The sequence below is a fragment of the Phaethon aethereus genome, assembly GCF_964289735.1.
Source record: "Phaethon aethereus genome assembly, chromosome: 1".
NCBI classification, from domain to species: domain Eukaryota; kingdom Metazoa; phylum Chordata; class Aves; order Phaethontiformes; family Phaethontidae; genus Phaethon; species Phaethon aethereus.
The window spans coordinates 197,469,208-197,485,671 of record NC_138575.1 but is presented as its reverse complement, the minus strand read 5'-3'; the positions used below and the strand labels follow the sequence as shown (position 1 = coordinate 197,485,671).

General features: G+C 39.7%; 1 protein-coding gene across 1 annotated transcript in view; it reads left to right on the top strand.

Annotated features, from left to right (window-relative positions):
* The window catches only part of BRCA2 (BRCA2 DNA repair associated), a gene marked incomplete at its 3' end in the record, with an annotated part of 45,260 nt that extends 30,162 nt beyond the window's left edge, over positions 1 to 15,098 (top strand). Inside the window, exons 16-26 of the mRNA XM_081999990.1 lie at positions 445 to 615; positions 1,879 to 2,230; positions 2,913 to 3,068; positions 5,197 to 5,341; positions 8,654 to 8,775; positions 9,818 to 10,016; positions 10,251 to 10,417; positions 10,505 to 10,640; positions 12,042 to 12,298; positions 12,987 to 13,139; positions 14,451 to 15,098. Of these exons, the coding sequence (XP_081856116.1) occupies positions 445 to 615; positions 1,879 to 2,230; positions 2,913 to 3,068; positions 5,197 to 5,341; positions 8,654 to 8,775; positions 9,818 to 10,016; positions 10,251 to 10,417; positions 10,505 to 10,640; positions 12,042 to 12,298; positions 12,987 to 13,139; positions 14,451 to 15,098 (2,506 nt within the window). The remainder of the gene's footprint in view (positions 1 to 444; positions 616 to 1,878; positions 2,231 to 2,912; positions 3,069 to 5,196; positions 5,342 to 8,653; positions 8,776 to 9,817; positions 10,017 to 10,250; positions 10,418 to 10,504; positions 10,641 to 12,041; positions 12,299 to 12,986; positions 13,140 to 14,450) is intronic.
* Positions 15,099 to 16,464: the final 1,366 nt, after the last annotated feature.

Sequence of the window (16,464 nt, the reverse complement as noted above, 5' to 3'; positions counted from 1 at the left end):
AGTAGCTGAAAGTTTGTTGAAATGTGTTGTCCACATGCATGCTTAAAAAAAAAAGAAACAAAACCAAAGCACTCAAACCACAACTCTAGAAACTGTGAAGTAGAAGGGGATGGATTGTAATGAACTCATCAAGCAAGCAGGGGAAATTCCAGGGCTGAAAGGGAATAGAGCACACCACTCCCCCTCTATGCTATGTGCATAACTCTGCCCCTGGAGCGACTGCTAGGGCCAAAAGTCTTTGTTTCTAGAATGCATGCATGTATGCACATGCATGCTGCCAAAGCGTATGAGGACAAAACTTCAGACAATAACCAGATCAGGTTATGGAATGTAACCTTCCTGTTTTCACTGTAATAAATATTCCTTTGTTAATGTTGCCTACTTTGTAGGCAAGTAAAAACTTACAGTAGATTTCAGGTTAATTTATTAACAATTTATCTGCAGGGCCCTTTGTGACACTCCTGGTGTGGATCCCAAGCTAATAACAGAGGCCTGGGTTTACAATCACTATAGGTGGATTGTATGGAAATTGGCAGCCATGGAAGTGTCTTTTCCACATGAATTTGCTAACAAATGTTTGACACCGGAAACAGTGCTGTTGCAGTTGAAATATAGGTATGTATATAGCAATGTATTTGGAGTTGTAACTTGTAATACTGTGTGCTTGTTCAATATCTTTATTGTCTGGTTCAATATCCTTATTGATGATCTGGATGAAGGAATCGAGTTCTCCCTCAGTAAGTTTGCAGATGACACCAAGTTGGGTGGGAGTGTTGATCTGCTGGAGGGCAGGAGGGCTCTGCAGAGGGATCTGGACAGGCTAGATCGATGGGCAGAGGTCAACTGTATGAGGTTTAATAAGGCCAAGTGCCAGGTCCTGCACTTGGGTCACAACAACCTCATGCAACGCTACAGGCTTGGGGAGGAGTGGCTGGAGAGCTGCCTGGCGGAAAAGGACCTGGGGGTGCTGGTTGACAGCTGGCTGAATATGAGCCAGCAGTGTGCCCAGGTGGCCAGGAAGGCCAACAGCGTCCTGGCCCGTATCAGCAATAGTGTGGCCAGCAGGAGTAGGGAAGTGATTGTGCCCCTGTAACTCGGCACTGGTGAGGCCGCACCCTGAATACTGTGTTCAGTTTTGGGCCCCTTACCACAAGAAGGATGCTGAGGTGCTGGAGTGTGTCCAGAGAAGGGCAACGAAGCTGGTGAGGGGTCTAGAGCACAAGTCTTCTGAGGAGTGGCTGAGGGAACTTGGGTTGTTCAGTCTGGAGAAGAGGAGGCTGAGGGGAGACCTTATCGCTCTCTACAACTACCTGAAAGGGGGTTGTGGCGACGAGGGCGCTGGTCTCTTCTCCCAAGTAACCAGCGATAGGACGAGAGGAAATGGCCTCAAGTTGCACCAGGGGAGGTTTAGATTGGATATTAGGAAAAATTTCTTCACTGAGAGGGTGGTCAGGCATTGGAACAGGCTGCCCAGGGAGGTGGTGGAGTCGCCATCTCTGAAAGTGTTCAAAAAACGTGTGGATGTGGCGCTTCAAGACATGGTTTAGGGAACATGGTGGCACTGCACTGATGGTTGGACTTGATGATCTTGAAGGTCCTTTCCAACCTTAGTGATTCTGTGCTTACTAGTTAATAATATTATAAAATAAGCACCTCTACCTTTATTGTTTATCAGAATGCCTATATTGTTAAACTTATGCATATCAGTATTAAAAATGTAGTGCATTTTATTTGCAGAAATGTAGGTAACATTTACTTTGCTACAGTGGTAACTTAATCGTGTAGCTTGATTAAACAATAGTTTGCTACAATTGTTTTTAAGGAAAAACAATGTGATGGAGTTTGTTTTAACAAAGCATCATGAATTCTTTTTTGCAGGTATGATTTGGAAGTTGATAAAAGTAAACGATCAGCCATCAAAAAAATAACAGAGAGAGATGATGCGGCAGGTAAAACACTTGTACTATGTATTTCTAAAATCATATCGCTAAACACCGTTGTATCTCCTAGCAGTAGCACTAAGAACATGGAAAGTAAAAATGCAGCTGCAATAATTGAAGTTACTGATGGCTGGTATGGGATTAGAGCTCTTCTGGATCCACCTCTCAAAGCTTTCTTACATAGAAGAAGGCTGACTGTTGGTCAGAAGATCATAGTGCATGGAGCAGAACTTGTTGGCTCTCAAAATGGATGTACGCCACTGGAAGCTCCAGATTCCCTTATGTTAAAGGTAAAACAAAATATCAGTTCAGCTTGATTGGATGTGCCTGAGAGATGTGATAGATGCTATTTACTTGAGCCACATTTTGTAAACAGAAAAGGTTTTGTCAAGGCTTTATAGACAGGGAAAGTTTTGTCAAAGTTTAATAACCAGATTTGTAAGACATGACACAAAGTAGCTGATGCTATTTAATAGGGTTGGAAGTGAAGTTTATAATATAAAATTCTGCCAAGTTTTGTTGCGTGCTTTGTCAATTCCAGCTCCTTAATTTGGTTAAGCACCAAGTTAGAAGAAGTATTTATCCATCACAGCCAATATGGAAGTTGGAGGAAGAAGGTGGGGAGGGGGAAACAGGTTGTGAGACGGTGGGTTTTGACTTGTTTGAGGATGATTGAAGTGCTGGGTGAAGTTTCAGCACAAAAATTTTGCTCCTCTGGTATAAAGCAACGGCTTGTCTCATAACTGCTCATTTCCTAGAGAATTTTAACTCATCAAATTTTTAGTTCCTGTCTAAAATACATTCTTCAATGTGAAAAGAAACCATGAAATTAAAATGTAGTATGTTCGGGTGCAAAAATGAGATATTCTTAGTGAGGTCAGCATGAGAATAGTCTTTCCTCTAGATATAATAAGTTGGATATCCTTTTGACCTACCAGTGACAGTTTGTCATTCAACACTTGATTTATTCAGATTTCAGCGAACAGCACTCGATGTGCACGATGGCATGCAAAACTAGGATTTCATCAGGATCCCAGACCGTTTCCTTTGCCTTTGTCATCGCTTTACAGTGAGGGTGGTGCAGTGGGGTGTATTGATATAGTTATTCAAAGAACTTACCCTATTCAGGTACGGTATAAGTATTTTATGTCTCTAACAGCTTTTATGAGGTCTAAATTATGTTAGTTAATTGCTGTATCATTCCTCAAATCAGATATAGTATAGACAGCTAAAAAAATTAAGAAAAGGTACCATTATGTGTAAAATGAACAGGATTGGTTCTTGCAGTGTGCATGTATTTAATATTTCAGGACTGGAGTATCCTGCTATACCAAGAATTTAGGTTTGTGCTCAGTATCTTCTGATTGACTTTGCTTTCAGCTTCAAAAAGCCAGAAATAATTAAATTTCAGTTCTGTAATCTAAAAAGGACAGTGCTTGTTTTAAAGGAGAAAAAAACATTGACAGTTTCAACTCCAGGCAGAAGTGAAACTGAGTTTTTTCTATTATTAGCATACATATCCCTGCAAAGAAATTAAATATTTTATATTTAGTAAAAAGTAAGATTACTTTTTCTTACATGTAGCTGGCTATATTGTCTAAGATCTATTATTTAAAAATATTACTGAAAATCCAATGTGATTGTGTGAAATAGAATAAAGATGTTTTAAGTACCACTTGATATCCAGACATTTCAAATATGGTCGGACTTAACTGTAACTACTTGCTTTTATAAAAATACCAACTACAAAAAGAAACAATATTTTTGTTTGTAATCAATCCTCTCAATGTTAACAGTTTAACCAGGATACAACTTTCAGATTTTGTTAACTTTTCTTAAGCATGTTACACTTGGCATGTACAGATAAGGGATTTTTTTCATTGCTTTCTTCTTAAAGTGTTGTATAACTGTTGGTGGATGTAGAATGAATTCTGCAAGGGTAATAGCAATATTTGGTTTGGATCATTACTTTGATATTTAGATCATTACTTTAATGGAGGAAATTGCATCACTTACTATGTGAACTGCCTGATAGAACTAACATTTGTTTAGGTCCCAGAAAGGGGACTGTAATCTGTAACCACATCACAGTAGACGGCTTCCAGGCTGGGGAGGAAAATGATGCTTTGTATCTCACTTTATCAAGAGACTGATGTGGATTTTTTTTTTCTTGAAACACTGATACTCTTGCTCAAACCTACCAAAATGATAGGAAGACTTGGGCTGTCTGTCTCCTTTCTATCTCAAGAGTCAAGGAGTGTAGGAATCACAGTAACCCTAATTAAATGTGTCAAACTGTGAATAGTGCAGGAAATAGATGGCATGCAGTTAATGAGGCAGGCAGAGCCTATTTCAACAATTCACTGCCTCATAAGGATCACTCCTTCAATCCTTCCTCATCCTGCTCGCTCTATGCTCTCTTGCTGCTTCTCCATGCTAAGCCTGGAGCTCATCTGGTCCTGTTGCTTAGCTAATTTAATTCACTAAACCAGGAGTAACTAACTAATAATAAAAAAAACCCAAACAAAACCCCCAACAAACAGCCATCTATTGTATTACCAAACTGATGTAGTCTGACAGGGTTGTATATGTGCCAGAGCCAGTGCAAGGGAGAAGGTGGGATTGTGCAGCAAAGAGGAAGGGAAGGGACCACTTTCAGCAGCAGTGACCTCTTTGTCTCGCCTGTCTCTTCAAACCAGGCACTTAAGGCATCAGGCAAGCCAGTTCTGGCAGCATTGTGGACAAGGCTGTAGGTCTGTGGGACCATTTCAGGCAGAAAAAGTTTAAGAGCGTGTGCAGAACATCACCACAGTTTTTTTTTTTTTACAGCATCTAATCTAGCATGTTAAAACGGACAATACAGTTGATGTGGAAAGACAAATTGGGTAGAATACAGTTGTGGTATATTTTTTTAAGCCTTGAGTTTGATGGTTTCTATCTTAGCTGTATCCCACTGGTAGATACATTATTGTCTAAATTATGTCACTGATACCTATTACTATAAGCTGTGGTTTCTTCAGCTGTTAAATCATGCAGTTTTGACTACTGCTGCATTCTGTCTGTATATCTTTAAAGCGAAGATTTACCAACCAATGCTGTAGGTTTTTGCTTTTTATCTATTATACTGAAAGAACTTAGGATCTACTGCCTGATCATTTTTTAAAGCATTTTTGCTTAGCAGGGAGTATTAGACGGAAGCTAGATGAGGTTAAAAGTAAAAAAAAGTCTGGTTTTTGTTTGAATTGTTTTATTTCAGTGGGTGGAAAAAACATCAGCTGGTTCATACGTGTTTCGTAACAGCCGAGCTGAAGAAAGGGAAGCTGCCAAGCATGCAGAGGATCAACAAAAGAAATTGGAAGCTCTGTTTGCAAAAATCCAAGCAGAATATGAAAAGCATGAAGGTAAAGCTTTCATTGTTTCAGAACATGTAATAAGAACACAAAAAATTTTTGGCATTTACAGAAGAGTTTAAAGAAACTGACAAAAACTTCTCTGGTCATAGAGAGGCAGAGATAGGGTGTTGGGTTGTTTTCTTTGTTGTTTTTGTGTGGTATTGTTTTAGGTTTTTTACTTCCTATGTATCAAGACCTTTCAGAACAAAACAGGTGCATATGTATTTTCTTGGCATTGCCGCTATTTAGGAAACTCTTCCTGAACATGTTGTTAGCCAGGCTACTAAAAAATTACCATTGAGATAATGCTTGGGGAAGTGCTACAAAATTGTAGAATTGGTAATTTCATTCTCTTCAAAGACCTGACACTGTAATATTTCACCCAGAAGTGGGCACTCATTAGGATGTCTCTCAACAGACTTGAGCACCAAGACTGGGCATGTTTCCTCACAACCATTGTGTGACTGTGGAGATACTGAGGTCAGTGGAGCTGCTAAGTGGGACAGGGACCCTGGTGACACAGGACTTGGAGAGGGCTGAGTTACCGAGTACCCTTTTCACCTCAGTCTTAACTGCAACACTATTAACCAGCAATACCAGCTTTCAGTAATCCCAGGCCCTGGAGACCATGGCAAAGTCCGGAGCAAGGAAGACATACCCTTGGTGGAAGGAGGATCAAGTTAGAGAATACTTATGCAAACTGGATATATGTAAGTCCATGGCTGGTGATGGGATGCACCCACAAGTGCTGAAGAAGCTGGATGATGTCTTTGTGAGGCCACTCTTGATCCCCTTTGAATGATCATGGCGATTGGTAAAGGTTTCTGAAGACTGGAGGAAAGCAAATGTCTCTTCTGTCTTCAAAAAGGACAGGAAGGAGGTCTCAGAGAACTAACTACAGACCAGTCAGCCTTACCTTGATCCCTGAAAAGGTGATGGAACAATTAATCCTGGAAACTATTTTGAGGCACACGAAGGACAAGAAGGTGATTTGGAGTAGTCAGTAGGGATTCAGCAAGGGCAAGTTATGTTTGACTAATCTGACAATCTTCTGTGATGAAATTGCTGGCTTGGGTAGATGAGGGGAGAGCAGTGGGTATTGTCTACCTTGACATCAGTAAGGCTTTTGACACTGTCTTGCTTAAGATCCTCATAGAGAAGCTGAATGGAGCATGGGCTGGATGAACAGACAGGTGGATTGAAAACTGGCTGAACAGTTGGGCCCAGAGGGTGGTGATCACTGGCACAGAGTGTAGTTGGAGGCCAGTAACTCGTGGTGTATACCAAGGATCAACACTGTGTCCAGTCGTGTTTTAACATCTTCATTAATGATCTGGATGATGGGGCAGAGTGTACTCTTAGCAGCTTTGCCAATGATACAAAATTAGGAGTGACTGATAGCACTAGAGAGTTGTGCTGCTATCCAGAGGGACCTTGACACACTGGGTAAATGGGCTGACAAGAACGTCGTGAAGTTCAACAAAGGGAAGTGCAAATCTTGCACATGGGGACGAGCAGCCCCATGCACCAGTATATGCTGGAGGCAGCCCCGCTGGAAAGCAGCTTGGCAGAAAGAGACCTGGAGCTCCAGGTGGACAACAAGTTGAGGAGTGTTGCCAGCAGGTCTAGGGAGGTGATCCTTCCCCTCTATTTAGCATTGGTAAGGCCACATGTGGAGTACTGTGTCCAGTTCTGGGCTCCCCAGTACAAGAGAGACATGGACATACTGGAGAGAGTCCAACAAAGAGCCAGGAAGATAGTCAAGGGACTGGAGCATCTGACATAGGATGCTGAGAGAGCTGGGACGGTTCAACGTGGAGAAGAGAAGGCTCAGGGAGATCTGATCAATATACATAAATGCATGAAGGGAGGGGTGCAAAGAAGATGGAGCCAGGCTTTTCTCAGTGGTGCCCAGTGACAAGACTAGAGGCAACAGGCACAAGCTGAAACACAGGAGGTTCCCTCTGGACCTTTTTCACTGTGAGGGCGACCAAAAGTGTTGCCTAGAGAGGCTGTGAAATCTCTACCCTTGGAGGTACTCAAAAGCTCAGTGGATATGTTCTGGGGCAGCCTGCTGTAGGTGGCCCTGCTTGAGCAGGAGGGTTTGCCATGAACTGCACACCTCTGCCAGTGAACTTTAGCAGTATTTTCAGGTCTGCTGTTGCTGTAAGTGCTGCAGCTGGCTGCTGATTTCTACAGCTTCATGAAGCTCACTGCTGCACCAGAAAGGTTTGCATCCCTTTAGGTTTGCAACTGGAATAAGGTTCACCTAAACTGGAATGAGGAAGGGTGTTAGGATTCTTGCCAGATTGGTTATGAAACCCAGCTGCCTTGATACTCTGGTCTGTTTTTTTGGGAGGAGTTTTTGTTGGTTTTGGTTTTGTGTTTTTTGGGTTTGTGGTTGTTTTTTTTTTCCCCCCAGGAACAGATAGGATTTCATCACTAACGGTAGCCTGTGCAGTTCAAATTTCACAGGGTCATAGCTACAACCCAGATAGCTTCTCCCTTTCCATGAATCTTTCCTGTGGTGATTTGTAACACTGAGAATTTCTCTAACTGCTTTCTCAGAACCTGAAGTCCCTCATGAATAACAAGAAGTCAAATAAAGCCATACCCTAAAAAACAACAAAACCCCCAAACAAAACCCCAAAACAACACACCACCACTGAATTCTTAGTTGAAATCAGAGACTGCTTTATAATTCTTAACTTCACTGGTATGAACTTCCACATACCAGTCACCTCATTGTGTTTTTTATGTTTGACTGATAAACTTGTCTCTGGAATCTACTATGCTGAAGAAATTCATTGAAATGCTAGCAGCAAACTGACTTACCTAAGAGGGCAATAGTTTAACATAATGAAGCTAACTTGGCTTTTAGCTGGCGTCCTAAGGAGGCTTCATGTGCAGGCCTGTGGTCACCTGTTGTCCTAGATCTTGGTATCTTTGAGACTTTTCTGCTTTTCTGCTGTATGAGAGGAAGCGACAGACATACAGAAAATATGGTCAAGTATCAATGAAGTTTCATGGCAGCCTGCCAAGTCTCCTGCCTTCTCCTAAGTGCAGACACTGATACTGGCTTCCACAAAGTTTGTATAATATTCTGATCTATGTTGTATTTAAATGAACGAGATTTTTTTTTTCTGCTTGTATTTTCCTTATATATATACACATATATCAGTTCCTCTATCCTATATATAAACATTTTGTGGTTTTAATTCTGGCAAAGCCTAAGTACTGCCATGCTTCTTACATAATTATTTTTTCCTTCACTTTCAAAGTGTATTGCTGTACTCAACATAATGGCTTTTATTTCAACAGAGGGAACTAGCAGAAGAACACGGAGAACACGCATAGTCACAAGACAGCAAATCCATAATTTGCAGGATGGTGCAGAACTTTATGAAGCAATTCAGAATGCATCTGATCCTGGCTATATGGAGGTAACTGTAGATCCTACTGGGCTGCTTTTGAAATGCTTGTGAAATAATGTACGATTTAGTAGCTTCTGCTAAAAGCAACCATTAAATTACTATTTTTTTTGCCACCTTTTGAGATTTTCTACAGCATGCTTATTGCTAAATAAATTGAGATTTAAAATTTTGAAAATATTTTCCTGAAGGTTTGTTAAAATAGATGAAAAATATCTTGGATTGCAAAAGAGAGTAAGCTATTTTCTCTTGATATAAAGATCCAGGAAAATAGCACAATTAAAAGTTAATGTTACTTGTAATTTAATGACTTTGTTTTGTCTTGCGTATATGAAAACTAAATGCACCTCGTAAGTCTTGAGTTTCACACACTTATTATTGCATGCTGTTCACTGAAGTGTTTGAGTGATTAGATTGTCATTGTTCTCTTCAGTCCCTCTTCCAGTTCAATCACAATTTTTAAGTGTTTAGTCCTTGCCAATTGTTAAAAATTAAATGCATGCCTTGCATTTTTCAAGTCACAGTCCTTGACTGTCATACAGCCATAAGATCTGTGACTTTATTTGATAAAATGTTACACATATATGTGGTGCTACATGTAAAGGTGTCTGGATCTTGAAGGCTTGGTCAGAAAGGTAACACTCCTGATGCATTTTAGTGTAAATCACTGTCAGCTGAGAGATAGCAGCCTGCTGAGAGGTGCAACTCCTCATCTTACAGAATTTTTTCCTAATATTTCTTCTTTCTAATGAAACAGGCAAGCATGCCTGTGATACTAAATATTCACCTTAGTTATGCATTCTTAAGCAGGCTTCTAATTATCACGTAAGAACAGTGTGTAATGTAATACTTTGACAACAGAGCACCAGTAGAGTACCAGTCAAGACTGCTTACTCCTATTGTGTTAACACACCTTCAAGTCCTAATAGTATATCCGTTGAACAATAAATTGCTTGTAACAGACGAACACTTAAGAAAGATGCTATCTAAAAATCTTGGCAGGATTTTTTCAATTAATAAAAAATATACTGAATGCACTTTCTCTTGGTTACAGGGATATCTCAGTGAAGACCAAGTAAAAGCTTTGAATGCTTACAGGCAGTTGATGAATGATAAAAAGAAAACTCAGATACAAGAAGAATTCAAGAAGGCTTTAGAGTCAGAACAGGAAGAAAATGGTTGTTCCAAAAGAGATGTGTCTACTGTATGGAAATTATGTGTGGTAGACTACAGAAAGCAAGAAAAACATAAAGGTTAGTACTTGGAAAATTATAAATAACTTCTATCTAAACATGGTAACTGGCCAACATAGCAGGTAGATTTGTAGAGTTTCCCAACAGTATTCTAGCTTGCATGTTAATATTTCCAGTTTTATTTGGGTTTTGGTTTAGGGCTTTTGGGTGCGAGGGAGTGTTGTGGATTTATATTGTTTAAAAGCCTTCAAATTAGTATTGCAGAGCTAATATATCTTAATCTGCTATTATTAGGAGTGATACTGAGTATCTGGCGTCCACTGCTAGATGTTTGTTCACTGTTAAAGGAAGGCAGTCGGTACAGAATCTACCAGCTGTCAACATCACAGTCCAAAGGAAGATCAGACTCAACTAACATACAATTAACAGCAACAAAGAAAACTCAGTATCTACAACTATCAGTAAGCACTTTAACTGCATAAAGATGTACCATTAAAACGTATCGCAGTCTATATAAGTAAAAACTTAAAAATTTTGTGTTTCTTCAGGTACCACAGGAGATGCTGGTACAGATTTTCTTTCCAAGAAAAGCTCTAAAATTCACCAGTTTGTTGGATCCTTCTTTTCAGCCACCATGTGCTGAAGTTGATTTAGTTGGAGTTGTAGTTTCTGTTAGCAGAACAGGTATGTTGTGGATCACATTCATGCCCTCTCATTGGATAAGCATTACGTTTTTTTATTTCAAAAGTCAAAATGATCTTGGTGTTGCACCTACATCTCAGGCCTGTGAAAACATGTTAATATAGCCCATCACTGTGATATGCTGGCAGATAATCTGCTTACCTAAAGAAAAACTGTCTTCACTTATTAACTCAGGAAGAATTTTGTAAGGGAGGATCTAAGCTCAAGAGAAGCTTTTCTTTAGTTGTTTCCATAAATAGTGGATGTAAGTTCTCACACCTGTGTTCAGCATCTGCAGAATTAGCATCATGCATACGGCCAGCTGTATCCTGGGCTGTGTCAAAAGAAGCGTGGCCAGCAGGTCGAGGGAGGTGATTCTGCTCTGGTGAGACCCCACCTGGAATCCTGTGTCCAGCTCTGGAGCCCAGCACAGGAAAGAACATGGACCTGTTGGAGCAGGTCCAGAGGAGGGCCACAAAAATGATCCGAGGGATGGAACACATCTCCTGTGAGGACAGGCTGAGAGAGTTGGGGTTGTTCAGCCTGGAGAAGAGAAGGCTCCAGGGAGACCTTATTGCAGCCTGCCGGTACTTCAAGGGGGCTTGTAAGAAAGATGGGGACAGACTTGTTAGCAGGGCCTGTTGTGATAGGACAAGGAGTAATGGTTTTATACTAAAAGGGGGTAGATAGATAGATAGATAGATAGATAAACTAGATAGAAGGAAGAAATTTTTCCCAGTGAGGGTGGTGAAGAACTGGCACAGGTTGCCCAGAGAAGTGGTAGATGCCCCATCACTGGAAACATTCAAGGTCAGGTTAGACGGGGCTCTGAGCAACCTGCTGTAGTTGAAGATGGCCCTGCTTATTGCAGGGGGGTTGGACTAGATGACCTTTTAAAGGTCCTTTCCAACCCAAACTATTCTATGTGAGCTACCCCAGTGTAACGGAATGAGTAGTACCCAGGCTCTGGAGCTCATGGGTAGGAACAGGTCAATAATCTGCTGAATGACATGGAAAAAACCCATAGTAGTATTTTTTTTTAAGCAGTGGAACACAGACTTGGAGTCGTTTTTGATAATCAGTAGGGAGATAGAGTAGAATATCACAGAATCATTAAGGTTGGAAAAGACCTTCAAGATCATCAAGTCCAATCATCAACCCAACACCACCAAGCCCACTAAACCATATCCTGAAGTGCCACATCTATACATTTTTTGAACACTTCCAATGATGGTGACATATGAATGAAACATCAAACATCTGTTACCATGCAGATAGGCTGCCATGTTAGATTTGTCGATTCTCTTTCAGGATGTGTGTGACTTTTTTTATAGATAAAAATTGCTGTAATCAACCTTTACTTAAAGGGTTGAGGTTTAATTCAGACTTTTTTCTTGCTTCTAGGTTTCACTACTATGGTGTACCTCTCTGATGAAAGCTATAATCTGGTGGCAGTGAAGATCTGGACAGATCTTAGACATTTTGCTATTGAAGATATAGTTGTCCCCTGTTCATTCATTTCTGCAAGCAACCTTCAGTGGCAATCTGAATTCAGATCAGAAATTCCTATGCTGTTGGCTGGAGATCTTTCCGTATTCTCAGCCAGTCCAAAGGCAAACTATCTTCAAGAGAAGTATAATGAACTGAGAAGTACAATAGAGGTAAATCTGTAGATTTTTAGTTTAATGATTAATTTTAGTTACTGCTTTGTTACATTCTTCACCAAAAAGTCAATTAGTACTAATAAATCTTTAAAACAAGTAATGCACATAATGTTCAATTTGAGGGGATTTTCTGGGAGATGGAGTAAGGTGTTAATGCGCTTTTCCTGGAGGACTCTCCATATCACCTATTGAATGTCTTTTGATTTTTTTTTTTTTTTAGTTTATTTTTTTAATTCAGTTCAGCCAACACTGTCTTTAGGCTGTGCCACAGAATCTTCTCTGGCTAGCGAAAAATATTGTACCTGTCAACAGGAAATCTGTCATGCATAGTTTGGCTCTTTGGCCTTTTAAAAGTTGAAATTTACTGTCTTGCTCAGCTGAACATATTCAGTATCAGATTGTTGGTTTTATTTATTTATTTATTATTTCCATTTTCTAGCTGTGCTAAATAGCATGTCTTGGTCATGTATTCTTACTGAAAAATACATTTAAATACAAAAGAATTTTTTTCTTGTTAACAATAAAAGGAAGATATGATACCTCTGTGGAAAGTGCAGCAGTCTTCTAAGTTGTTGGTTTGATATAAAATAAACTTCTAGTGGGATTATGATGAGAAAACAAAGTCCTAAATACATTGTGAGCATAAAAACAACTGTTCCGCATTGTAATCTGTTCTCCTTTATAGAATGTGGCCTCCTTTTGCTCTGATGCAGAAAGTAAATTGATGAATTTGCTACAAAAAAATCTCTCACTTCCACCCAGTTTAATGAAAAGATGTGGCTTGGAATGCCCCTCTCCTTCCTGCAACTCAGGTCTTTATGCAGAGGATAAAAGTTTGGTAAGCTTCTGGTAATTAATGTTGTGTTTATACTGACAGCACATACAGTAAGGATATAAGCATGTTTTATACTGATAGCTGTGGTGACTGTTCTCAGTGGTGACTGTTCTCACTTCTCAGTCCACTCCATAGGTTTTCTTCAGGGCAATGCAGGTTGATAGGCAGCTTGGTCTGTGTGTGGGTTTAGGATTATTCCCCAGGAGGAACTGTGAGACTATTCTTCCTCAAAGCAGTACATGAAAATCTCCCCTTGTGGCCTGTGTTTTCACAGCATACTTTAAATATTCAGAATTTTATATGAGTAAAATGAATCATCCTTTCCCTGTAGACTATTTATTGCTTCCTTGGTCCCACTGTAAAGATTATCTGACGTGGATGTCACTGGAAGGAAAAATCTTGATCTGTAAATTTTTCTTTCATGGCATTCTGCAGTTCCTGTCCTTGCTTAGAGAATTTACCTCCTGGTCTTTTTTTCTTAGATATTGTTCACTACTTCCAGGATTTAAAAGAGGTATCACCTAGTAAATGTTTACATTTTATAGCAATCTTGACAAAAATGGAGTTAAATTGTACTGAAGTTTCCCATGAAAGCTGCTGGTGGCAAGTTGTTCCTGATGCAGAGTACTGAGTGCAGTCAGAACAAAAATTTTTCCTGCCACTCATTGCAGGGGAGGTGGAAACACCCTGATGTGAGATCAATTCCTGGGGACAAAGTTTAAGCTTATACGGCATTCTTTTCCATTTCAGAAAGAGTGCTAATATTTAATTCTGAAGGTTTAGTTTTTATCTGTCTATTAAATGTATTAGCCAAGTTAAAACAAATGAGGCATCAAGTTAAGCATGTGTTTGAATGAATTGCTGCTTAACGTCTATCTTGTGCATGTTGTTATCTTCAAGTTGTTTTGGCCTATATTCTATCCCTCTCTTCTTCATGTTTTTTTGCCCTATTTCACAACCTGTTGAGGACATATCCAGTGCAATAGAAGACTTAACCTTTCTTTTTATGAGTGCTTTGATTTCTTACCATCTGGCACAGAAAAATTCCCATACATTTAGCTTAGATCTCAGAAACAGAATGTATGTGTGCTGTCTTAGTGTACATGTAAACAGTGATTTATGAAACATCGATACTTGAAAAAATAGTATTAGTCACCATCAGAAGACATCAAACTAAAGTTAAATTGGACATGAACAATGACATAGTATTTTTGTATTGGTGTTTTTCTCCCCACCCTGTTTCGCGGAAATAATTGAGGAAGCTAATGAAATAGGACGTTCTATTCAACATAAAACTTCTCTCTCTTTAACTAGATCTCTTCTAAAATTGAAATAAAGCATCCAAGCCCTTTGTCAACTAGCACACCAAATGCGAAACTTGTTGCACAAGGGTCAGCAAAAACACCTTCATCTGCTACAATTAATGAAGACCATCCCAAAAACAGCAAAAAGAGAAAAGCGATGGACTTCCTCAGTTCCATACCTGCCCCTCCACCACTGACACCAATCTGTTCAATCATTTCTCCATCTTTAAAAAAAGCATTTCAGCCTCCACGAAGTTTGGGTTTACAGCGTAGCAAGTCATCAAAAGAAACAAATCAGAATATTAGTCATGTCACCCCCTGTAGAAAATTGAGAGAAACTGTCCATCTTCCTGAGAATGACCTCGTTGCTGATGAAGAACTTGCAATGATTAATACACAAGCACTCATGAATAATTTGCCAGAAGAAAAGAAGATTGGATATGTAAATGAAAAGAGCAGTACAATAACTACTAATTTATCTGATGGTCTTTCACCCAAAAATAGTTCCAAGTCTACTGGGGAAGCAAATAACTCATCAAAAAGCCGTTCTGAAGTAGCTGAGGCTCTTCAGAAAGACCAGAAAGACACAAAGGAACCTGACGACTTGTTACCAGGCCGCAGAACACTGCAAAGACAAAAACCCCGAAAATGCTACTAAATGTACATGTACAGTATTGTTTATATTTCAAATTCAAATTATTTTTACACTTTGTATATTAAATCCTGATTGTATTTAATAAAGCTGTATTACAAAAACAGACTCATGAAATGACATTTCATCTGCAAAATAATGTGGAGTTAATTATACATTTCTCACACAAACATGTCATACAATAGCATTAGTGTGGATGAAGGTTTGATGACATTTTATAAACCATTGCTTTGATTCTGAGGTATTCTTAAATTACAGCAGGATCTTTGTTTCAGTCTAAACCCATCAGTTTTGTTACCCTTTGTAGTACTGGAATAGTTATTTGGCTGTCACAAGTAGCACAGGGCAAAATAAACAATCCTCTAAGGTTATTGTTGCCAAACATAACACTTCAATTCTGACATATTGCTCTGTAATTCTGCCATAGTTCTTGTATTTTTTCCCCTCAAACTTTCCATATAGCCCTAAAAGAGTTTTAGAGAACAGCTATGATTATTTGATTCATAGCAAAATGCCACACAAAGGTATTAATGATAGATCCTTGGTCAGTGTTTCTGAGCTACTCCTGCTTAAAGAAGCACTTGAGGTCACAGCATCACAAAGGATGAGATTTCTCTTTGATTTCATCATGAGATGTTTCTGCTGGGTGTTAGAACTTGAATTCATTACTTTGTTCTCATTAATTTCAACAGGTGAAGCTTCTCAGAATTGGAATTTCTCCACTGGAGAGAGAAAGTCCTGCTAGACTGGCTGCCAACTCCACATTTTAGTGTGTTTGTTGTCAGGCTGCCCCTTTGCCCTGCTGCTTCCAACCAGGCATGGGTCCAAGGAGGGAGGATGTTTCAGAACTGAGACCACCAGCTTCCCACTCATTAACTTTTCAGGGGTCCCGCGCCGTTTACTTGACTCAAGTGCTGAACAGGGGGTGGCTCCTGTGACCAAGTTGGACATTGTAGCTGGACTGGAGAACTGTACAGGGCTGCCACAAGCTTGCTGATAGTTCTGTAAACCTGTCTTCATTTCTTGCTGCAAAATAACTCACTACTGTTCTATAAGCACTGCCTAATAATCCACACCTACTTTAAAAAAGTTGCTATCACAAATGGTAAGTTTTAAAAATGTTTGATGAGGCTTCTTGATAAGGACAATAATCAGCAGAATTTAACAATATGGATAAAACTACTGCAGGATAGCTGCTTTTCTTACCCATCAGTCAGTGGCTTCTCAGCACTTAGTGGTGGAAGGAGTTGTTTTCTGACCGTACAAGAACATTGGGGGTTTTTTTCCTCTCCTTTCTTAAGTCATTATTTTGTACTTCTGAGTTAGTTTGGGTATTAGGTAGCCTTGGGCTTCAGCTCTTCCGAACTGCTGC